This window comes from Cydia pomonella, chromosome 2 (assembly GCF_033807575.1).
Source record: "Cydia pomonella isolate Wapato2018A chromosome 2, ilCydPomo1, whole genome shotgun sequence".
Lineage (NCBI taxonomy): Eukaryota > Metazoa > Arthropoda > Insecta > Lepidoptera > Tortricidae > Cydia > Cydia pomonella.
In genome coordinates, this window is record NC_084704.1 from 17294758 (window position 1) to 17320320 (window position 25563).

Genomic DNA, 25563 nt, shown 5'->3' on the forward strand with positions numbered 1-25563 from the left:
TTACCAAGTGCTAAAAAAATGTATAGATTTTTTTTTCGAAATAACAAGAGATGTTCTAGGGAACTCGTGATAACTTCGAATTATAGAGAGGTTTGAATTATCGAGAATAGATTTGAATTAATAATTGAATTAACGAGAGTCAACTGTATAATAAATGTTGAGGTAATACCAAATAAAATATCAACAATTTTATTATGACATAAATAGTGTTAGTCATGTAATACAAAACACCAATACATATTTATAAGTACCTTTTTTACCATATCCTTAATTCGATTTTTTTAAATTAGATCTGCGGTGAAAGACATTTCCACTTCCGCATTTTAATTACAGTATTCGGAAACTGATTAAGAATTTAACGCAATTATGAATTACGTAACCTAATTTAATCAGCAACAGTAGCATATCACAGCGTTAATTACGTTAAACACATGTGATTTAATGAGTGTGAGCACGCAATTCGTATCTTTGTGTAATACGGGACGACCATGATTATGCTAATGGTACTAATGAGCGAATAGTGGATTATATCCAGCATAGAGCGTTCATCCCACGCGTACGGGTGTATTTTCAGGACTCGACTCACCCCATCCGACATCCCGATGACCCTGGACGAATTAATTATAATCATGGAAGAATATAAAAAATGCGTTTAGTTGCTATTCATCACACTTGCTTGAAAAAGTTCTTATTTCATGCAGGTGTACTGAAGGACAAAGGCCTAAAAAAAAACTTTAACTCCCTAGGGAGTTATAGCTTTATTTAAATTATGTCACTTATTCATACAAACCAAGTAGCATAAATGAGTTTTATTTTTAAAATACTGTCGTTTATAATTAAATATATTGCTTATGTTTAAAATTAAATAATTTGATTAATTTAAAAGAAGTTTAAAATATTTTTACATAATTTTTAATCGTGACTGAATGCCGAATATCTAATCCTCGATGCTAACCTGTCAAGAAATTACAAAATGGTGGACGAATGTTTGATATGTCACCGTATTTAAGAATTATTTCGTTTTTTCTTCGTAAGTGTGATAGAAATCATTATGTGTAACTCCGGGGGTAAGAATATTGCAAACTCGGGTACCTTCGTATCCAGAATTTCACTTACCCCCCTCATTGCACAATGTACTATATCGCTGCCTGTAAAAATACAAACAAAGGAAGTGTGCCGTTATGGTACCTTGCCTTTATAGAAGCAACGACCGCAGCGTCTTCCTATAATGTATTTAGGGCATATGTTAGTTTTCGCAAAAAGCATGGATCCAAAATACTTTCATCCCTTTTTGGATAAGGAAGCGCTTAATCCAGATCGATCGACTAGTGAAAACGTAATTAATATAATAATTCATTGGGGGGGAGTTTATAAAGATGGCGCTGGCCGGCGGCCGCCATTCGCCGCGCGAACCCTACGCGCATGCGCCCGCCTCGCGAGTGAACCGATAATTGACAGTTAAACTATCATGGCGGCCAAATTTTACGTAAGTGTCAAACAAAACAAAATTAAAAGTGTATTCGAAATTTCAGAATTGTGGTTTGGAACACACCCCGGATATTTGAGAAGTGTTTTTTCAGTGTTTTATTGTGAATTTCGATGTGGTTCCGAGGTGGTTCGAAGCCACATTTCTATGGTCATTCTTGCGTGTGATTAAGATTGTGCATTTGGTTCTTGTGTGTATTGTAATGTAGTGTGGAACAGGGAAAAGTATAAACAATTTATTAGCGAGCTATTTTAATTAATGCAATTCTCAATAGTTGTATCGCTGCACGGGCTATCAAAGCCTAAAGGACTAAAATCATGACATATCACGAATGCGACAGTTAAGATTTAAAGTATGATTTCCAATCTGACGTCTTGTTGTAAAAAAGTTTACAATATTAGACTTTATTTGATTTCGTTAAATCATTTTAGACGTCTAAAGTTCCCTAGTTAATTCGAACAAGTAGAATTGATAAATAATAAGTATTATGAACAAGAACTTGACTGGTATAGGATAAACCTAACTTAAATGTACCTATAATTGATTAGTAATTTAAAGTTTAAACAGAGCATTCGTTTTATATTTTCAATTGAGAAAAATATATAGCATGTAGATAGATGTGTACATAAATTAAAAGGGTCTGTAGTTAAATTGGCACACATCGAGGCTGCAAGAGTTAGGCAACACGAATAATGCCTAGGTTGTCTAGGTTGGCTTAGAAAGGACAATAGTCACTCCGGGTCATTCACCCGCAGCCCTTTAGAAATGTATCAATTCACATGCAGGGATAAAATATTCAGGCGTATGCAAATGGGGAGAGGGGGCATTTTCGGAAACCCTGAAATGCAATCGATATAAACATCCATTGTTCAATACTGCAAAGTAAAGAGTCCGCAGCAAGCTTGGCCGGATTTCACCTTCTCATACAAACGGAGTTTCGTTACTACGTGTTGGATTAGATCTATGCCTGTAATTAGCTCCAGTTTATAAAACAAACGCAATACGGCAAAAACAAACGTTGTATAAAAAACTAAAATTCGCTGTATTTTTTTTTTATCTTTAGTATCTGAAGCTACACAAATTAATTACAAGCATAGATATACCCTATCCTATTGTAAGTAGAAAAAATCAGAGCAGTCGTTTCGTCTAGTCGTTTTAAAATGAGAGCGTTTGTATGGAGAACGGAGTTGTGGACTCTTAATGATCATAATTACATTGAGTAGGTGGAAATAAACTATGCACCTATAAAAAAGATATTTATGGTTTTCACGACAGATGATAAATTTTCATTGTAAAAATATGGGTTCGTAAGTACGGTTACGTGAGGCTATTTGGGGACCAAGACGCAGTTAGGAATTTTAATTATCATATGTATATCGTTGAAGATGATAACGATTAGGTATTTCTTATGATAATTTTCAATATGCAAAAAAAAAATTGTTAAGGAAAGAATGTGCAATTTGATATATTTGAATAGGGATATATACACACTTATTCAGTTAAAACGAAACACAGATAAGTACAGTAATTTCAAACAGCTGATTGTCCAAGCTGCGCTAACGAGATGAGTTCACCGCATTGAAAGTGAAAACACAAGTGAAACGCGAATGCGAGGAAGTCGAGAAATAATTATGTATAACCGGCCAGTCACCCTGTTCTAGTAAAGCGCTTGAAATCGAGAGTTAGCAGTACTTGCGATCGAGTTTATGGCGACGATTTACGATGGCTACGGTCGGTATCGTAATGTTTGTCGGTAACAGAATAGATTATTCTGTAAAAAATCTAGTCTCAAATAACTATTTTATACCGTAATAAAGGAATGTGTGATAAAGAACTCCGTACGAGAGACAAAATAAGGGCTTACAAAATAACGCATCAATAGTATACCTACAGGAAAGAAAACAATTTTAAACTATGCAAACGTTTTCAATTGATCGTCTTGGGGTCTGTTTCGTTAAGCTTCATAAACGAATGCTTTTATCGTAAAAGATAAACTTAACATTTAACTAAACTTCTGGTATGAAGCGGACATTGTCTAGACGGCCACGATCTCACGCTAATGTTAATAGGTGCGTTAATTAATTTAGTTAATTACGTTACCGCACGTTATGTTACTCCGTGTGTTACTGATATTGTTTAACGTACTAAGTAAAATTTTATAATAACAGCTGATTAGTGTGTATTAATGGAACCACTGGCCTAGATCAGCGGGCAAGCTTGACTTCACGTACTCATGGATTATTAGGGGAAAAATATCACTTCACAGCCAATTCGACATTATGAGTGGGCATTTGTTGAGTAGATATTATCAAAAATCTTAAATAATAAAAATGATACGTAGATGCGAGGTTATTATTGGTAGTTTTATTACTATATATTTATCTCTACAGTTCAGACAGTATCACTAAGTATTAACATGTTTTAACACATGAATTGAGAGTGTTTTTGTAGTAATGTTTCGTACCAGGTTTATGTTTTTTGTGCATCAGTGAGTTATGAAGATTAAATAGATAATAAATAAGAAACAATGATGTTTTATATAATAAAGAAATATTCTAAAATCATTTGGGTTTACATGGGTACACAAATGAACTCGAGCTAAAGCCCTTTTCCACCCACTGTCTTCAATCTGGATAATTTATTGCATTACACTCTATAATGGTTCATAATGCCTGTAAACTCAGGCAGGACCAGTTATCCTACGCAGTAAAACTGTGAGTCACAATTTGGGTTAGCAAACTACTCAGTTACATTTTTAAGAATATAATCAGTATTGAAACACATACATTGATTACTGACGCTACACTGGTCTCTGTTTAGCCCCATGATCGTGAAAATCCAGACAACCCCAACTTTTTCTAAATTGTGTTATTCAGATCATGTTTTAATGGTAATATTAGTAAACACCCCTATAATGAAAGTACCATAATAATGAAACGTGAACTACGAATCCTGTAAAGGCCTAAAAAGAAAATGGCGCCAATCTCATCTAGCATCCACACGTACACAATTTAATTTTAAAGGCCGAATTTTGCTCGGAAAACATAAAAACTCAAAAATGCGCGCTTTCCTAGAAATAAGACCTATGTAGCTAGATCGATATTTCGACCCCGAAACCCTCCATATAGCAAATTTTATCGAAATCGTAGGAGCCGTTTTCGAAATCCCCGAAACATAATATACCAATAAACAAGAATTGCTCGTTTAAAAGGTATACCTAATATATATAAATGAAAATTGTAGATTTTTCTACTCGTCGACTGTTATGGTTGAATAAGATTTCGTATACCAATTATACCAAACTATAATTGCGTACTTTTCATGTATGGGCTCCTAACTCAACTACTTATAATATTTGTTTCGCTACGCTGTAGTCAACTATAAAAAAATACCAATCACGTGCCGCCGCGCTCCCATAGAAAAGACTAAACGGGTGCGGGGCGGGACTAAATAGTCGCGCGTTTATGTATTATTAGTCCACGAACTGTCAAATCGTATGGGTTACCATAGCAACACACTCATAATATTTGACTGATACCGTTCCAGAAATGGGCCCATGGTTCGAGAAATGGGCCCCTGTCAAGTTGTATGGGTTACCATGGCAATACACTAATATATTAGACTAATACCGTTCGGCAAATGGGCCCGTGTTCTAAAAGAAATGGCGCCATGCTGTTCATTATTGGAGGTATAAAACATAGTTTTAATTTTTTAATTACGTTGAAATCAATTGCATTATCTTTCATTTAATACGTCGAAAACATAAAAGACACAGGACAGTCAACTTTGAACGCGCAAAGCGGTAGACATTTTACAGGTATCAGTGAAATATGACAATTACATTCTGATAAACGTTTCATGATTGGTGCCGTTAGTAAAGGTTTATGTATAAATTTACGTTACTATTTATAAATTTATACCATTGTTTTATTATACTTCTCTGTACCTATCCTATCGTCACTTGTCCCCGTTTGTTAATTTTATGGTACAACGTGGTGTAACTATTTTTAACTTATTGTCTTGGAAAATTAAATAAAAAACAGATCCTGCCGGCAAAATTGTGTAATGGGTAATTTGGAAAATTCTAAAGTTTTTCAGATAGGTATTTGTTTTCGATTGCTTCAGGCTGATGGAAGTCGGATAGCATAAAAATATGTAGAAAAACGTGAAATTCTTCATTATGGACAAACTGATATAAAATAAATAAATATAAATCATTCATGTACCTACTGTTTTGATGGACGGGAAGTTGTACGAAAAACCATAACTGTACTAAACAACCTTTATATTTTTTAAGTATCTCAGGAGGCTTAGCCAAAAAGACTTGCCCCTGACCTTTTAAAAAATAATTAACAAGGGAAGTTGGTTTTGACGTTTGTAGAATGATGGTTAAACATTTGATTATTATATTTTACCTTATTTCCTCGCATGTTTGAAAAAAAAAAACACTTAATATATGCCTCGGCTATACATATACAAATTGTACAATGGTCTATATACTATTCATCTTCGCTGTCGGACTCAGCAAACGAATTCCATCCACGACTTGCCATTTCCAAATTTCGAATTTCAATATGTACTGTTTTTGTAAGCGCGCCAAATACTCCGGGTTACAGGGGGCGTACGATTTTGTGCCCATTGCTGTTGAAACAGCCGGACCCTGGTGCAACGAGGCATCCGAATTGTTCAGGGAACTGGGTCGGCGGCTGAGAGAGAGGGGGAACGATCCCCGTTCTGGGTCTTGGCTTGTCCAACAGGTCTCCATCGCCATACAGCGTGGCAACGCTGCGAGTATCATGGGGACTTTTGGACAAGGCATGTCACAGGACTGGCTTTAGGTTAGTTAAATAATTTTAAGTTTGTGTTTGTATAGTGGTGCTTGTTTTTTTTTTCTTGTAATATTTATGATTTATTTAAGTTTTTTTTGTAATTATTTTTATTGATTATGTGTGTATTCCTAGGATTTATAAATTAATTTTATATACCAAATAACTAATTTCTGTAGAATTATGTATAAGTAAGTATATAGTGTCAGTCGGTGCAGCGCTCGCGCATTAGCCAGTGCTCCCGCGTAGCGAAGATCAACGCATGCGCCTTCCGCATCCCGCGTGGGAATCGGGCCGCTTGCGACACCCAGCGCTGGGACACGACCTCTGCTCGTGCGCTCAATAGCAGGGAAAAATATACCGCACTCTGGTACGCTGCATGTTACGTGCTCACAAGAAAAAGATTCGCTTTCGATAATATAAATAGAGTAATTCATTTTACATTTCAAATAGTCCGTTTCATAATAAACAAGGGTAAAAATATATTGCAGGTATGAAGGAAATTAGAGAGAAGAGTTATGAATGTTATTATCATAACATTCATAACTGTTCATTTTCCTGGAGGGTAACCATTGTATTAATTTAATCAATAAACATTTTTTTTCCTGTAGTGTGGTAACATATGAACATAAAATTATTTAATATCTTTTACTTATATTATGTATAAAATGCCAACTCATAGCGAACGGAAAACGCTCATAAAATTAAATTTATCTAAATATACCTACATGTTCGTATTAAATAACCGGTAGGAAAAATTCCACTAAAAACCAGCTTTGCTTTCATTCCATTAAAGAACTTTCAAAAATACAACGTATGTATTAGAATTTATCAAATAAAGTAAAATCCGTACAGAATAAACAGTGTTTTGTAAAAGTGTCGAGCACACGTTAATGAGACAATGTGCGGTTTCGCTCTTCCCACGCACGCGCAAAAACGCTCAATTATACCCATTATGTTCATTATTCATTACTTGTGTTTCCCTTCAGTATCAGGGCTTGTATGGTAACTTAGGATTGTTTCGGAACAGTAAAACCAACACTTTGTTATAGTTTACCTACCTGTGTTTTTTTGTGTTATAAACTTATAAGTTGAAAGGTGACACATCTACCTAATTAGGGAAGTTGCTAGCTAAAAATGTTAAAGATGGTACAAAAATATATGTCGTATAGCGTCCCGTATAGTTGTACCAAAAATAATAGTGTATATAAAACATTTTCTTTAATTTCTGAATTTTCCACTTAGTTGGAGTCGGGTCTCTGATATAATGATCGATTGGCATAGGTTCAGGTATGTAGTATATAGGTACCTATTTTTCTTTATAATCAAAAAAACATTTTTTTGTCATGAATTCCATATTTTTCAATAAATGAATGATGTAATGCAATGAGCATTAATATCATAAATTAACGGCATCGAATTTATATTATTGGAGAGTCGTCTAAATAAATAAAATTCTAAATACTTGGCCTAATTATATGTAAAAAGCACGTCCTCCCAAAAAACCAATAAATCTAAGTGTTAAAAGTCCTAACCCGCCGTATGTAAGTATTTTGAGCCATAGGACTAAAAACAAAAAAAAAATGCACTATGAACATTTTAAAGCTTATGTATCCCTCCATTTATTAATGAGAGCAGTTGCGTAAAAAGTTTAATGATTTTTTGTGATTGTTTAATTTTCACCATCGTCGTGATATGGCTCTAGGTTAACAGACGAATAACCTAAATTATATAAAATGATTGCACTAATCTCATTTTAACTATTAACATAATTTTTATTTCAACTTTTTTTGGGGTTTAGAGGTCAAGTGTTATTTAATAAAAATGCATTTTAACACTTGGTATTCAAGTTTTTACGTATCTACGCTAAGTATTTTATTTTAAGTTGCAATCGTTTAATAGTATCCTATCTTACCAACCAGTAAACATTAATATGTAGTTGATCTAAGTTTGCTAAAATTAATTATAGCAAGGAACATAATACATTATTATTATTACCTACATAATAATCTAAAATGTCAACGGCAAGACTTTTGACTCGCACAAATATGGTTCAGGTTAATTCAATTAAATTATTTATTTATTTCGAATGAAGAGATACATATAGTGTTAGTTGGCACAACACATATGAAATTTTAAGGCTAAATATCTAGAGGCTATAGATATAAAGTAAATATGATACTTATGAAAATCTGTAACCTGAAGAAATTGGGTCGAAATTATTTTCGTTGCCTTGTATATGTAGATGTAGTGTAGGGACGCCCGGCCGGAAGCAGGCGGGCTGTCGATCGCATGTTGCGTTCATTAAGCCCAATTCCCTGAAGTTGGAGCTACAGGTTACTGTCCCGGCGGCCCTCCCATACCAATCTCCTCAAATCTTCTTGTTTTCCTGCAGAACAGAAGGACATCTTTAAGTTCGACGTCCTTTAGTTCGTTTTCTATTAGTGAGTCTCTACCGAATGTATTATATCGCAGTGCCGCGTACATGATACATTCTGCTAGTAGATGGATGCTAGTTTCCTCCATACCACAGTGTGGACAGGAGGCGTCTCTATTTATTTTCATTATCTTGAGATGTCTGTTGAGAGTGTTGTGACCAGTAATGATACCTGTCAATATTCTCAGACTGCTCTTACCTAGTTTCAGAAGATACCTGGTTCTTTTGTGATCAATGCCCTTGACCATCATCTTAGACTGTCTGCAGCTAGTCTCTTCTTCCCATTCTCTCTGTGCTTCCATTTCTTTTACCTTTTCTATAACTTTTTCGTTGCTTTGCCTTGGACCACTCTGTCACGCTTGTATTTCTTTATTTTATCAATTAAATAAAAAATACGAGTGCTATTGCATGTATTTTTAGCTGTACATTACATTTACCACGAGATAAATCAAAAAATAAATTTCATCTCATACAAAAAGCTACACACCGTCACATTTTTTGGGGACATAAAACAAGATAACGAAACTAATTTTGACCCAATTAATATAGATTGTACAGAGGACCCTAACCGTACAAAACAAGATAGGTACAAATACTATGTACTTACTAATAGTTTTTGCAGCGCTGCGATGGTGGCCAAGTGGTAAGAGCGTGCCACTTGCAATCCGGAGGTCGCGGGTTCAAAGGTTCAAACCCCGACTCGTACCAATGAGTTTTTTGGAACTTAGGGCTTGTGCACAAATCATGCGAGGTTTTTTCGGCTATTAATCCCCTTGGTGGTATTTGTAGAGGTTCTTGGCTATCCCCCCCTTGTCACGAAAAAATCACGACAGTAGCCCCTATAGAACCTCGCGTGATTTGTGCACAAACCCTTATGTACAAAGTATCATTTGATATTTACCAGTCGCTTTCAGGTGAAGGAAAACATCATGGGGAAATCGGACTAATCCCATTAAGGCCTGGTTCACTTTCTAGGATGGGAGTGTAAACTAGTGCCTACGCCAGTTTTTGGGATTAGTTGGCAAGCGGACCCCAGGCCCAGGTTCATGAGAATGAGCCGTGACAAAATGCCGGGAAAACGAGAGGAAGATAAGATGACTTACTAATAGTTGTTGTAATAATGTACTTGTAATTATTTAGTATTACTTGATAAAAACAAACAGATGTAAAAAAAGTATTCATAAGCTCTCATACTATCGATTGTGTAGTAATGCGAGCGCAATTATTATCGAGTTGTATAATATTAATCGGTCCATCGATTGGGCAAGTAGGTACAGCATTAAAATGAGAATTGTTACAGTTTTCGAAATGTCGGGTACATGAAAGTATTAAGTACGTATTATGTAAATTGAGACACCATTTGCGCACAGGTAAATTTTGCAAAAGGCGACATATGCTGTCGGTATGCAAGTATGCACTTACAGCACTTTTTTGGGAGTTTTCAGAAAATAGTATACCCAATTAGCGTGAGTAGTTAAGAAAACTTAATCGCTGTCAGTTTTGTTTGTTGTTTTAAGCATGAAATCTATATGGGAATCAACGATTTACCTTTTTAGGGTTCCGTAGCCAAATGGCAAAAAACGGAACCCTTATAGATTCGTCATGTCCGTCTGTCTGTCCGATTCTGTCACAGCCACTTTTTTCCGAAACTATAAAAGCTATACTGTTCAAACTTGGTAAGTAGATGTATTCTATGAACCGCATTATGATGTTTACACAAAAATAGAAAAAAAAACAATAAATTTTGGGGGTTCCCCATACTTAGAACTGAAACTCAAAAAATCTTTTTTCATCAAACCCATACGTGTGGGGTATCTATGGATAGGTCTTTAAAAATGATATTGAGGTTTCTAATGTCATTTTTTTCTAAACTGAATAGTTTGCGCGAGAGACACTTCCAAAGTGGTAAAAAGTGTGTCCCCCCCCCCGTAACTTCTAAAATAACAGAATGTAAAATCTAAAAAAAATATATGATATACATTGCCATGCAAACTTCCACCGAAAATTGGTTCGAACGAGATCTAGTAAGTAGTTTTTTTTTAATACGTCATAAAAATTAAAAAAAAATTTTTTTTTCATCAAACCCATACGTGTGGGGTATCTAAGGATAGGTCTTCAAAAATGATATTTAGGTTTTTAATATCATTTTTTTCTAAATTGAATAGTTTGCGCGAGAGACACTTCCAAAGTGAAAAAAAGTGTGTCCCCCCCCTGTAACTTCTAAAATAACGGAATGAAAAATCTAAAAAAATATATGATATACATTACCATGCAAACTTCCAACGAAAATTGGTTTGAACCAGATCTAGTAAGTAGTTTTTTTTAATACGTCATAAATGGTACGGAACCCTTCATGGGCGAGTCCGACTCGCACTTGGCCGCTTTTTACATTGTAATATCATTTTCAACACACTTGCTCAAAACGACGTTTTTATTCCACCGATTTTTGGCACATAATCCTAGAATTAAACACGCGTGCTTTTTCAGTATATTATCCGTCTGAGTTAAAAAGGTAACTGATTGCTAATAATATGCATGGAAACGGAGCCTTCTTAATTTGTTTAAGTAATACAATTTTTTTTTTCAACTATAAGGTTTCAAATGTTAGTTCAAAGAGGTTTTATCACACCAAACATAATTTATAGATTAAATTATCTCATAAATTACATTAATGAATAAACATAACATTTTATCGATTTGATCTCCATTCGTCGAATAGAAATACGAAAATATTAGCTTTAAAAAAAAAAATTATTGGCTGTTTGTCGATTTCGTTCGCGTCTTTGCCTTGCGCGCGCATTGGAATCGTGCGTAAATTTTTTTTCCGTATTTGTCATAAAATTGGAATAGTTTTGCATGTTTTTAGTTTATATATTGACGAAAATGTCATTTTCAAGTATTGAAAATGAAGAACACATAAAATTGACGCTGCCAGTAATACTAATAGAGGCAAGAGCCGAAAACGATAGCCTTTTACCATCAAAATCGGGTGAAAAATAATTGGCGGCATATGAAACTTTTATTCAATGGAAAATCAGCAAAAACGCCCAGTCTTTCTTGGAAAACGTGTTGGTAGCTTACTTCAATGAACTGGCGAATTAGTGCCTACAAGCCCAGCACGCTTTGGTGCAATTATTCGATGTTAAAACTGTAAGCCACCATTTTGAAAATTGTACTTTTACTGTTTTGACAAAAAAAATCTAATTTATAAGTTTTGTTTTTTCCTCGCAAGTGTGTTGAAAAACGTCGTATGAAACGTGTGTGCTATGGTCATTACACACATCGGCTTTCTTATTGCGCGCTCGCTTACAGCTCGCGCGTACAATATCGCCTCGTGTGTAATGACCAACTTAGCACACTTGTATAATAATGTACTATTATAGTTTATGGAATGAGCACCAAAACCAAGTGTTTAAATTTAATGCTTTTACTTACTTGAGGAACTTGCTTGCCAGCCAGTCTTTAGTCGGAAAGTTTATTGCATATTGATTTGTGACGTGATGCTAGAAATAGTTGAAACAATGAATTACGATTGGTACAAAACAATCAAATATTCATGTATTGACATAATACAGGTGAAATCGTTTCTTAACTTTTTTTGTTTATATTTCTGATTCTATACACCGTGTTTTTATTGAATTCCGTTAACTCCGGGGTAAGGGTAAGTACGTTTAAGGAAACTAAATGGTATAGATAATTAAAAATTTAAAAACTAATTAAATGTTGCACATAGCGTTGTTGTAGCACGGGCATTACATTTAATTCAACCAAACAATTGAAAACTATGACATATCAATGTCATTTCGAACATCAATCGTCCGAGATAGTATTTACGTTTAGTAGCAAATGTACACACTCGTACTAAACACTAATCAATATGTATATAGACCCTAAGGCAAGTGTATACGCTCGTGAGGGCCTTATAAGATTAAATAAATTAATTAAAATACCGGTGTCTTTGAGAAAGTTACTTAATTTAAGCTCAACAATGCACCCTTGAAATGAACGGAAATCAAAACAACACGGTGTATACTTTACGATACATATACTTATAAAAATGTAGGTATATATTTAACATCTATGTAAATATTGTAATTACAGAACATTACACTTGGCTTTACTTACACAACACACATGTACATAAACACCACTTACACACTTAGTTCTGTTTTCATGAAAAAATAGTTTGTATTAAACACTTGACTGAGCTTAATTTAAATATACCGACTTACATTCATAAATTATGGTAGATAGGTGTTAATAAATAATGTTTCATCAATCAAGTAAACGCTCTACTTACTCGTATATATATTTTATTATACTCATTAATAATCTTAACTATTAGGTAGGTAGGTAGATACGCCGTATTCATGATTGCAACCTTGGAAAATCAATTTCCTAATCGGAAATGTGCAAAACTAACCCAAATAAGGTTTCTAAAGCCAAGGACAAGTGGTTCCCACGGCACGTCGCATATATTAAGTATGATGTGTTTACATGTTGACAACCCACGGCAAACCTACAAGACGCACGTATGCAGTAGAATGAGGTGGATCAATGTCGCACTTGTACTTGTACGTCCTTATAAGTTTGTGTTGAGAAGTTTTGAGAGAGTAATGCATCTGGGGTCATCATACTAGGAAGGACCTTTTCGCAGCGACCTCACTGCGGCGACCGAGAAGGGAGGGGGTCACGCCATGCTTGAGGTTTATTTGCGTCGTCTGTCACTGACTCGCCGTCGTATGGTGTCTCATTATTAAGATGATATTTTAGAATATTGCAAATCTGACGAGAAATATATTTTTTATAGAAATTTAATATATTGCAAGCTACGCTACATGCACTATTTTTATAAACTCAATCGTATTTTATATGTAAGGAATGGGTCAGCTAGCTATTAGATCACTTACTTATAATTTAATATTAGTCGGTTAAAATTTGTTTAAACACACACTGAATATGTTATTTGAAAAGTGAAAGGAAAAATAATAATTTTCGTCCTTTATATTAAGCGGTATAATTTAAAAAAGCCACCTTTCTTAAACCGTAAATAGAAGAGATAATTTGTAAGTAGAATCTTCGTTAAAATTAAGCGTGAATGCTGTAAGTACACTCACGGAAACTGTATTTAGTCAGGAATGGAATTAGTTACACGATAAACACATTACGCCTATTGTTGAAACTTCCTTCGTCTCGGATACTTGCAGCCTTCCTTAACGTAATCGTTCGCTTAACGGTACTAAAGGTTATTCTGTACAAGGCCAATTACGAGTATATGTCTATGTTACATTGCGAGAAGGGTGCAACTATTCCTTTACACTGTCAGTAGTATTGAACAAAACATCTTATATCTAAGCATTAATTACACTAATTAATCGATCTCGTCCCATTGTACTTTACGCTTTCAATTAACGATTTTATCAAACCTAATCAATCAATAAAATTAATTCAATCATACAATCCGTTTAGTTATAAAAGTAATCTTCATACACATTAGATGCAAAGTCCTAGTGCTAGATGTCTGTGTCTAGATGCTTATCACTGTCTGTCACTTTCTAAGCACCGTGGGACCAAATCAGTTTCTCTTTCTTTCACGTTCACACATTATTATGTGAAATATGCTATACTCAATTGATATAATAAAAGAGAAAAGAATTTGTGCATCGGTGGGCGCGTTTAGCGACACATTCCGCGTACAATTAAGTAGTTTCCTGTTTAGTAGAAGTATTCCCATTATTTACTTTCTAATATTTTTTTGACCTTTTGCTAAAAAAATATCACGAGACAAACAATTACAGGTTCTTTCAAACAAAATGCCCAAACTAAAAATGATGTATGAAGTAACCAGCAAAATGATACCTGGCCAAGGTAATATTAAATTTGAATCGCAGAATCATATCTGGCTCCATCTCCCAGGCGCGGGAACACAGACTATACTCCTTGCAAATTTTATGTAACATGTCATTATCACAGCTGCGTCTTGTCGGACATTTATCTGTCCCTACCGTCGTAGTGGCTGAGAGATTATTGACGCTTAATTCATGTGCATTTTATAAAATAACTAAGTGCTAAATAATTAAAAAAAAACCGACTTCAATGAGGGAGACCGGTGAAAGAACGATTATTGTTGATTTTGGATTTCATACAATGAAATTAAAAAGACAGCGTCCTACGCCTAATTATGTATGTATAAAAGGAGGTTACATTTTTTTTGTCACTGCACCCACCTTTCCACATTTCAGATATGCCCTATGGTTGACTGGTAACATACTCACAATAGGGTATTCGATTGTATTTAAAATAAATTATTTCACACCATGTATGAAATAAAGCACCAGATAATTATTAAAAAAACTAAATAGGATAGAAATATAAAAATGTGTCTTGAAAATCTGAAGAAGGACAAGAAGGAAAAGAGGACAAATCGCCAAACGTGTACTATGCGTGATGCGTCGTTGAAGAGTTCCATTCTGATCATCATCAGCAGTTCCACTTCATCAAATGTCACTTTTTAAATGTAAATGCTTGATTTGTTAAAGAAAATACTCAAATTACTATATGTATGCCTTTCACATTTGAAGAGGTCCCTCGATTTCTCATGGATCCCATCATCAGAACTGAGTTTTGACAAAAACGGGACCAATCTCTATATATATAAATTGAAAAAAAAAAAAATCTAAATCGGTTCAGTAATGACGGACTTATGGAGTAACAAACATAAAAAAAAAACATACAACCAAATTGATAACCTCCTCCTTTTGAAATCTTGAAGTCGGTTAAAAAACATATTACAATGCAGTTGCGTTGTGTGTATAATAAGTATTATTTAATCTTTTCAAGGATACAAGAGAAGCCTGCTTCGTGTAATAATATATTGTTTTGCAAGATTCCGGGGTCGTTTGGGCAATAAATCTTAATTTGCTTTTATACATGATTATTGCTGCTGTGAAATCTTAGATACGTGTAGGTACCGCTATAATGTTTGTTGGAAGGCTGTAATATAGTAAAACTTGTATACAAGGCAAGTTAAAATAATTAGTCCTTGGCGTGCCAAGAACTCCTAAAAACATCATTTATATGAAACTTTTCTTGAGTGCAAATGCTTGGTTTGTTGATAAAAAAAAAACAAGAATCGCTATATGTATGCCTATAACATTTGAGAGGTTCCTTCAACTCCTCATGGATCCCATCATCAGAATTGAGGTTTGGCAAGATTTGAACCAATTTGGAACTATATGTAAATACTTTCAAACAAAAAAATAATATTCCTCATCTGTTCAGTAATGAGTAATGACGGAGTTCTAAGGACTAAACATACAAAAAAAAGGTCAAATTGATAACTTCCCGTTTTTTTAAGTTGAATTATTAGTGTAAATAATTTTTAGTCCATATGCCTAATATATTGTATAAAAGGAAACCAGAAGGTGGAATTAATTAAGGAATCAATTGCATCTTATGGTTTCCTTTTATTCAGGTATGCATGAATATGACATAAATATATGCAAAAAGTTATTATAGCTACAGAACCGTGACTGGATCGGAAGTTGTAAAATATTATGATATACGCAATTAAAGCCAACTCTGTCACGAGTTCGGACTCGTGATGGCATTAAATCGCAACGCTTTACAATCGTTACATATTCGATTGTCCGCTATCGGAATTAATCGGAAATCAGTTGGTGGTCCGATAAATCAATCATATTAGAAAGTATTGTTCGTTACCTTTTGCTTGTGGTTTCTTTTACTTTTTATAGAATGTTATGAATTATCATAATGTTGTTATTTTGTAATCATTTAAACACACAATGCTGAGCATAATCTTGTCATTGACCATTAAGTTAAGTTAAGTTAAATTAAGAGGAAAACCATTAAGTTAAAAATTAAGATAAATCAAAAGGACATATAGTATGAGTGTATATAAATAAATAATAAATAAATATTATAGGACATTATTACACAAATTGACTAAGTCCCACAGTAAGCTCAATAAGGCTTGTGTTGAGGGTACTTAGACAACGATTATGTATAAATATTTATAAATACTTAAATACATAGAAAACACCCATGACTCAGGAACAAATATCCATGCTCATCACACGAATAAATGCCCTTACCAGGAATTGAACCCGGGACCATCGCCTTCATAGGCAGGGTCACTACCCACGAGGCCAGACCGGTCGTCAAAAAGCGTATATAGCATGAGTAAACCAAAATGTATTTTGAATTAATTTATTACTTTCTTTATTACAAACTGGTTTAAATAACAGCGGTAGTAGGTCATGTTGAAGTGTGAATGTAGTTGAAAGGAATTAGCAATTCATAATGAGACAGACGTCGTTTAAATTAGCTTAACTAATGTCACAAAGATGACAAAGAGGTCGAGGTCGTTCAGAGACATGCGATGCTAATTTCTTTTATTTCTTTGCTTAATATGTGGGTGGCATTACCATCGTGTATAAATCATTCTCCGTCGGTACTAATCTAGTTAATTTTCAGACATTCATGATACTCGTATACTCAAGGTTTCATGTGTTTGTATCTAGTAATTTTATCATTTTTAAGTAAAAACAATATCAGAACAGCACTTTTGCAAAATGAACAAGCAAACTGATGAAAAAGAAACATAATGAATAGCAAAGAAAACATTACTTCTTTTAGACGACCGGTTTGGCCTAGTGGGTAGTGACCCTGCCTACGAAGCTGATGGTCCCGGGTTCAAATCCTGGTAAGGGCATTTATTCGTGTGATGAGCATGGATATTTGTTCCTGAGTCATGGGTGTTTTCTATGTATTTAAGTATTTATAAATATTTATATATTATATATATCGTTGTCTAAGTACCCTCAACACAAGCCTTATTGAGCTTACTGTGGGACTTAGTCAATCTGTGTAATAATGTCCTATAATATTTATTTATTTTATTTACTATTTATTTATTATTTATTTATTTATTTACAAAAAAGAAAACAATTAAGGTTAATGTTTTACTGCTCGATTTGCTAAATGCCTAATGACGTAAATTCAATGGTATTAGGCGTCCAAATCTTTTGGATCTTATTCTTATACGTACGGCCCAATTCGAACAATGCTTAGTGCCAAAAGTGACCTTTTGGGTTGAAGAAATTTCACTTTTGATACAGACAGATCGGTATCGTATCGCTGTGACATCTTATAATCATTGTTCGAATTGGGCCGACAGGTACTTTATTTAAGATGACGTTAGACTAGATATTCTAGAGAAGCTCACAGAATCAGAGATTCTATACCCCTGCATTACTGACACATTACATTATGATGTGAAAGTCGCAAAAATGATTGTTGAATAAATGGGTGAAAATATTTTCTTCTTCGATATTTTATTTAGAACCAGGTTTGGAGCGAATAATTGAGAAATGTTAGATGAATGACAAATCTTAGATGGTTGGCAGTCCTCAACTGTGCGTTTTTCCAGGAACTTTCTGCCTCGCACAGCTAAACTGTGGAATGAACTATCGCCTGCGGTATTTCCGGACCGATACGACCTTCAAACCTTCAAGAAAAGAGCGTACTCCCATCTTAAAGGCCGGCAACGCACTTGCAACCGATCTGGTGTTGCAGGTGTCCATGGGTGGCGGTAATCGCTTACCATCAGGTGATCCGTCTGCTCGTTTGCCTCCTCTACCATAAAAAAAATGTTACTTATTGAGTGCTATTCTAAAAATGGCACTATAAAGAACCACTTTTCTTTCTGTCTAATTCTGTCTGGAAAGGAGCATAATGATTAGAAAATAATAAAATTAAATCTAAGTGAAGTTTCAAAGTTTTCGCTTCACAAGTTTCACAACCAATTGTTCACTATCAAAATAAAAGCTGAAACAGTATGAATAGCAGCATATTCTATACCTGCATAAAGAAGTACTTAGAAAACATGAGAGGAGGCCTGTGCCCAGCAGTGGGACGTATACAGGCTGAATTATTATATATTATTAAAACTATTCATCGATTTAAATTTGTACTTCTCGTATCAGTTACTAAATATCAACCTAATGTTTTACTGGCTGTTACAAAAGGCATTATTTTCTAAAATGCAAGCGAGCAGTTTTAGTAGAATATACCTTTGATAAATCTTATGCCATGTGATTAAATATCCAAGTTATTCATATGCGACGTGCTGTGGCGGAAATGTCTACCGTAGAGTCGCAGGCTTTGATGTGCGCGTTGATGTCTTTTAATGGATCACGTTCCGCGCGGAGCTTGTTATTAGAGTCGCACTGTGTTCTCGAAGACGATATATGAGTCGCCATTACCCGATTCTCAGATCTAATACTGGGTATTTTTAAGATCTAATCACCTAAAATCTTAAAATTTAAATAAATCTTTTGGCACTATTTCGGGAGTCGTCCACTATTCAAATCAAAACTGATCTTACGAATACAAATGTAGTTTAAAACGGCAATTGAGTCCGGAATCATTATTCGCAGGGTCTCTGCCAACCAAGTCAATCACGTAAAATTACACCCACTAATGTCTGGCACGTACTAGTTTGAATCACCGCCCTCGTTTAGGGTTAGCAATAAAGGTCTGTCCTAATCGTTACAGGGGACCGGTCTGTCCGTACATAACAGCGTTACAAAGCGTGCTCCACATAACGCCCTTCAACCGGTCCGTCCTTGCGTCACACAATAAACCTGGTTATATAATATACGTGTTGTCACTGGAAAGTGTCTCCTATCACCAGTATTTAAAGTGCATGTATATCTTGTCCACGCTTGCGGTTTGGATTGCGGAGTACGCTTGTAATTCCTTGCATACTTGATTATCAAATTGAATGAGAATACCTGGCTTTATTACTTAGTAGTCTAATGATTGTGTTGTACCAAATAACCACATTAGTTATGGCTGCATTTGACTACAAGATAATGTATATTGTGGGATTTTTATGTGTATACTGAAAATTATAATTGAGCTCAAAGTTACTGCTTTAAGTGGTTAAAAACGTATCTTTCTATTTTACTATGTCTCAAATTTTTAATTAAGTGTCATATCACACACAAACGTCGATCGTCGTAGAAGAGTTAATCCAAGATAATTCGTCTGTACCCGTGACACACTGAGAAAATATTAAATAATGGTTCAATTTTCAATTTAGGGTGAGACGCTCGATTTAATCGCAAGGTTAGCGAAAGTTAGGATAGGAAGGCGGTTTCAGACTTGGGTTTCATACGAGCGTGTAAACTCGTGAAAACTAAATGTAGAGAAATGTGACGCGCATATAAGCTTGTACCGCCGAAACGACCGTATACCTACGCGCGTAAAAATTCGCTAGTCTGAAACCACCCTTAGCTTCAATTTTGCATTTATTTCGACTTAGAAATACTTACATTTAATTTTTGATTTAGCTCTAGTTACTTTATAATAATAATAGATATTTTTCCCACAGTAATATTATTTTAGTGAAGCTGAAATTTTTCGACTCGATAGCTAGACGTCAGTGTGTTATTCCTTAATACTTTAGTGAATTGTTTATTTAGTTATACGTTGTTTACCGACCGGAAATGATTCATAGAGATACATAAGTTATGTTATGTACGTTTTGAGTGCTTTACCGCCATGCTAACATATACGTCTGTATACGGTGCTGTTAGGCAACTAATAGGACAATGAGTGCTAACAGCTTGTGTCGAAAGTGCTTGCGCAAGTGGTGACTTTTCAGCGGACGTAGTTCGATTGAAATATTGGAATATCGCAAAGATCCGTAGGCTTTAGTTGGGTGGTCTTGAATGACCACCGTGTCGTGTCGATCGTACTTATAAGTTATTGACTTTGTAGGCATTTTAGATTTCCTACTTTTTTGTACTACTTGTTTCTTGTTACAAAGTATGATGATAAACCTTTACAAGATAATAGCAGAGAATCTCTTAAAATAGGTTAGATAATTAGTTAGGTTAAGTGTTCACTTCTTATTGATTAAGCATTGATCAACATTTGTGTACTTTTACACGTACGTGGTACGTATACACGTATGGATGAAAAAATATAAAAAATCAAGGAAACCAAACTGCACACCACTCAAACATAACGATAAATGCAAAAAAAATATACCTACTCTCCCAATACAATAAAGCAAAGGTCAAACAAATCTGCTCGCACATTATGACGCAACGGATAACTGCATGAAACTTTAACAATAGTCTTTATTCGTAAAGCAGCAAGGTTTGGAACAGAGCAAAATTCAGTAGCAATTTGAGGTGTGGGCCATTGCGATTTAATCTTGAATTTGCTGGAAACACATTGCCTATTTAAAATTGAAGTCAAGTGTGAATTTGTTATTGAAACTAGTGGCTCTGTGAGCAGTAAATTTTGCATAAACCCCGATGGCTCCACCATTTTTTATGTTTCCAATAACAGAATCGACAAAAAATCATCCAAATAATTGGTACTTATTGAACCTGCTCACAAAAATTAGTTGAGATATACGACCTGTATAGGAGAACAGCCGGACACACAAGTAATTTTCTTCCTTCAGACTTCGCGCTCACTTGCAAAAAAATATTATCTCTACTTTTGTTTCAATAATGACTAATTTTTAGTTCTTATAATCTGACAAATCCAATATAAAAAAGCGGCCAAGTGCGAGTCGGACTCGCCCATGCAGGGTTCCGTACCATTTATGACGTATTAAAAAAAAACTACTTACTAGATCTCGTTCAAACCAATTTTCGGTGGAAGTTTGCATGGTAATGTATATCATATATTTTTTTTTAGATTTTTCATTCTGCTATTTTAGAAGTTACAGGGGGGGGGGGGGGGGGGAGGGCACACATTTTTTCACTTTGGAAGTGTCTCTCGCGCAAACTATTCAGTTTAGAAAAAAATGATATTAGGAACCTAAATATCATTTTTGAAGACCTATCCATAGATACCCCACACGTATGGGTTTGATGGAAATATTTTTTTTTTTAATTTTATGACGTATTAAAAAAAAAACTACTTACTAGATCTCGTTCAAACCAATTTTGGGTGGAAGTTTGCATGGTAATATATATCATTTTTTTTTTTGATTTTTCATTCTGTTATTTTAGAAGTTCCAGGGGGGGGGGGACACAATTTTTTTCACTTTGGAAGTGTCTCTCGCGCAAACTATTCAGTTTAGAAAAAAATGATATTAGAAACCTAAATATCATTTTTGAAGACCTATCCATAGATACCCCACACGTATGGTGTATAGTATAGTGTGACTTCTTCATTGGATTATACCATATTTGTTAAGTGATATCCACATTGACAACATAAAAAAACGGTCACGATACGGAATCGCTTTATTTTTATTTTTCTACATAGTCCCCGTCGAGTTGAATGCACTTGTTCCATCTGGATTCCAGAGCCATTACACCACTTTTGAAGAAGCTTTCCTCGAGACCTTCAAAATAGGCATCCACCTCAGCTTGGACCTCGGCGTTGCTTGAAAATTTCATACCACCCATATGTTTTTTTAAATTGGGGAACAGATGACAGTCCGATGGTGCTAAATCAGGTGAATAGGGTGGGTGGGGCAATAATTCAAACCCACATTTGGCAATCTCCGCCATCGATTTTAGTGACGTGTGAACACGTGCATTGTCCTGGTGGAAGATAACTTTCTTTTTCAACATTCCAGGTCTTTTTGTCTGCAGAGCCTCGCGTAATCTGCGTAATAACTCGCAATTATACTCAGAATTTATAGTTTTACCTCTCTGGAGATAGTCAACCATTATTATTCCCTTTGCATCCCAGAAAACAGATGCCATGACTTTATTGGCCGACAAAATTGCTTTGGCTTTTTTGGGGGGCGGAGATCCAGGACGAACCCACTGCTTCGATTGCTGTTTGGTCTCTGGTGTATAGTGGTGGACCCACGTCTCGTCCATAGTTACAAATCTGTCCAAAAAGTCTTGAGTATCGGCTTCATACAGGTCTAGACATTCACGTGAATTAGTACGGCGAGCGATTTTTTGTTCCACTGAAAGAAGCCTCGGGACCCATCTCGCCGACACCTTGGAAAAACCTAATTCGTAGACTATAATATTTTGAGTTCTTTCATAAGAGATGCCTACGATGTCAGCTATTTCCCGCACCTTTAATCGCCGGTCTTTCATTATCATTTCGCATATAATTGCCACATTGTCCGTGTTAGTCACCGTTGTTGGCCTCCCGGGACGAGGGTCATCTGCGATACTATCTCGTTCACACTTGAATTCAGCTGCCCATTTTTTCACCATCGTATATGATGGACAGGATTGCCCTAATGTACTTTGCATATCATCATAAATTTGCTTCGGTGTCAATCCTTTTTTATGCAGCACGCTGGTCTAATTTCTCAATTTTTACGTTATCTTTAAATATGCCGTAAAATTGCTTTTAAATATAGACGCCAATAGAAATTTCGCGGGAAGACAGTTGAATAATGACAGTTCAAAATGGCGGCAGAAAAAAAAAAGTTTTTTTTTTAATTGGCCATGCCGCGAATTTTTCAATCCACCCTCGTAATTAACGCATTATATCGCAAGAAATACACACTGAAACGGTTTACTGCAAAAAACTATGTTGGGGTGTCTGAGGTTTTAAGTTCTTAGTCGTAGGTGTCACAGGATAGCAAACTAATGTTATGCAATCTAAAAATGTAGGTCAGGTATTCTATTATTACGTAGCAGACAAAAGTAATGTGTTTCTTCTTTCAGCCACGGTTCAAACAATTATTTTCATAAACAAATAAAACGTTTCCATTGAGCTTTGGGAAGGTCTCGGTTGCGAAATGTTTGGTATTCCGAGCACTATCGCATTGGGACGCGCCATTGTTATCACTCTTAAAAGCAATGTGAATGAGGCTTTGTCTGTTCTTTGCATGAATAGTATGGAAATGTATGGAAATTTTATGGAATATTGGAGGTCATACTGAATGGTTTTAGTCGAGTTAAGACTAGTAAAACAATAATGACAGTCAATAGGCGTTATGACTGCCCGAGCAAAATATATGTTATATGTATATATCGGTTTGCCTGTACTTATGTTTTAAGGGTGTATAAAAATCATTTGCGTGCGCGTCGTCATTAAGCAACTAATCGTAATTAATATGTTTCCGTATGTCTGAATAGTGAATATTCCTAACCGACGCTAACTTTATGATCCAGGTTATCGTAGCAGTACTAGTGGTTAATGTTTAGTATGATAGATTAGCTGTTATAAAGTACTTTAGTATTTTCAAGACTTGGACAATACACTGCACAGCATAGCAAGACATCGTTATCATTATCAAATTGTTTAAGTTAAATAGCATAACTCCTCAAATTGTTTAATTTAGCATATCTCCGAGACACATTTTTTTTTGTTACGTAAATTTGTGATATAAACGTTTTTTTGTATTTTTTCAGGTAAGTACAAAAAGCAAAAGTTGGGTGAATATAGTAATCATTCAATTGCAGCGGTCTTCAAGCTGCGGCCCGAGGGTCTAAAAGTTTAGAAATCCCTTATTTATAGCATATAAAGGTAACATAATGTACTCTTATTAATAGAGGTTCTGAAACTTAGCCAATGAGACTGGTAGGTGTATTCTGATATGGCTAGTGAACTCGTAATTATGACCTAACATTTAAATTATTTTCTGTTTTGGACTTGCCGTATTGGCTTTTTTGAACTAACCATAATTACAAGTAGATAACATTTTAAACAAAGGTCATTCAAATGCAAAAATATTTTTAAATAATGCATCCAGCTAATTTTTGATTAACATCAGCAATTAAACTTGCCGGAAACAATTAAACATTTTAGCAGTAATCGACATAAAAAACAATACCTTAGATAAATAAGCCGATCACTAATGCTGTGGATAAAGGAAGCGGAAAGATTACATTGAATGAGGTAAACACCTACTTAGTATATGCATAAGAATAATTATGCTTTTAACCACCTTTGATCTACGTAAAGCAATGTAATGTAACTTAGGTACCGTATGGACCATATACTCGTAACATAAACTGTATAATTTAACATAAATATAGTCATAACTATAAACTCTTAAATGTTATTAAGTTCTTTAATAGTGACAACCACTATGCCATAGGCAAACATATTATGCAGTCGAGTCGGACTGAAGTAAGCGCGTGGACACGCTGGGCCATAACTCGGAGCGCATGAGTCATAAGTTCACAGCGAGACCTTTAGTCGTTTTCCGGTGATATTTCCAAACCTGTTCCAAAGGTTGGTCATGCCTGGGAGTAAAAATAGTAGAAGGCTGATGCTTCAGTAATATTCCTACTTGCGGTTCAATGAACGAACTATTCTTAATAGTAGTTTTAACATAAATTATTAAATAACTATATACATTATGCACACGTGTAAAGGAGCGTGGGCTAATTGGCCCTTATGTCCACTAAAGATAAACGATAGGTCACCGGACAGGTTATATTAAGTTGTAAAACTTTTACTATCGCAGGTAGTCCCAAATCTGTGTGAATAAAGTATCGGCGCATAAAAGTAGTATGAGTTGAAACGTGACTATATATGTTTTTTCGATACGAAGTTCCTGTGTTGCAGATTGTGAAGGTGTTATAAGTGTCAATGATTTTGTGTCACGATATTTTAGTTTTTTTTATGAGCTTTCTTATGTCCAGCTGCCAGTTGGGCACTTAACCCAGCTCATAATTGACGAACCTTGTGTTTGAAATATAGTAGTCATCTTTTAATTTGTATACTAATTAAAAAATGATGATTTAATTTTGTGTTTGTGTTTTGGTTGTTCGCTGATGCTTGTACAGAACTAAAACGAAATAACAATAAAAATGATCTAAAGGGCCGCCTAG

The 25563-nt window shown here is 35.0% G+C and overlaps 1 protein-coding gene across 1 annotated transcript in view; it reads left to right on the top strand.

Moving 5' to 3' along the window:
- Nucleotides 1–1362: 1362 nt before the first annotated feature.
- The window catches only part of LOC133515542 (paternally-expressed gene 3 protein-like), a 60923-nt gene continuing 36722 nt past the window's right edge, over nt 1363–25563 (top strand). Inside the window, exon 1 of the mRNA XM_061848092.1 lies at nt 1363–1486. Within this exon, the coding sequence (XP_061704076.1) occupies nt 1469–1486 (18 nt within the window). The 5' untranslated portion in view covers nt 1363–1468. The remainder of the gene's footprint in view (nt 1487–25563) is intronic.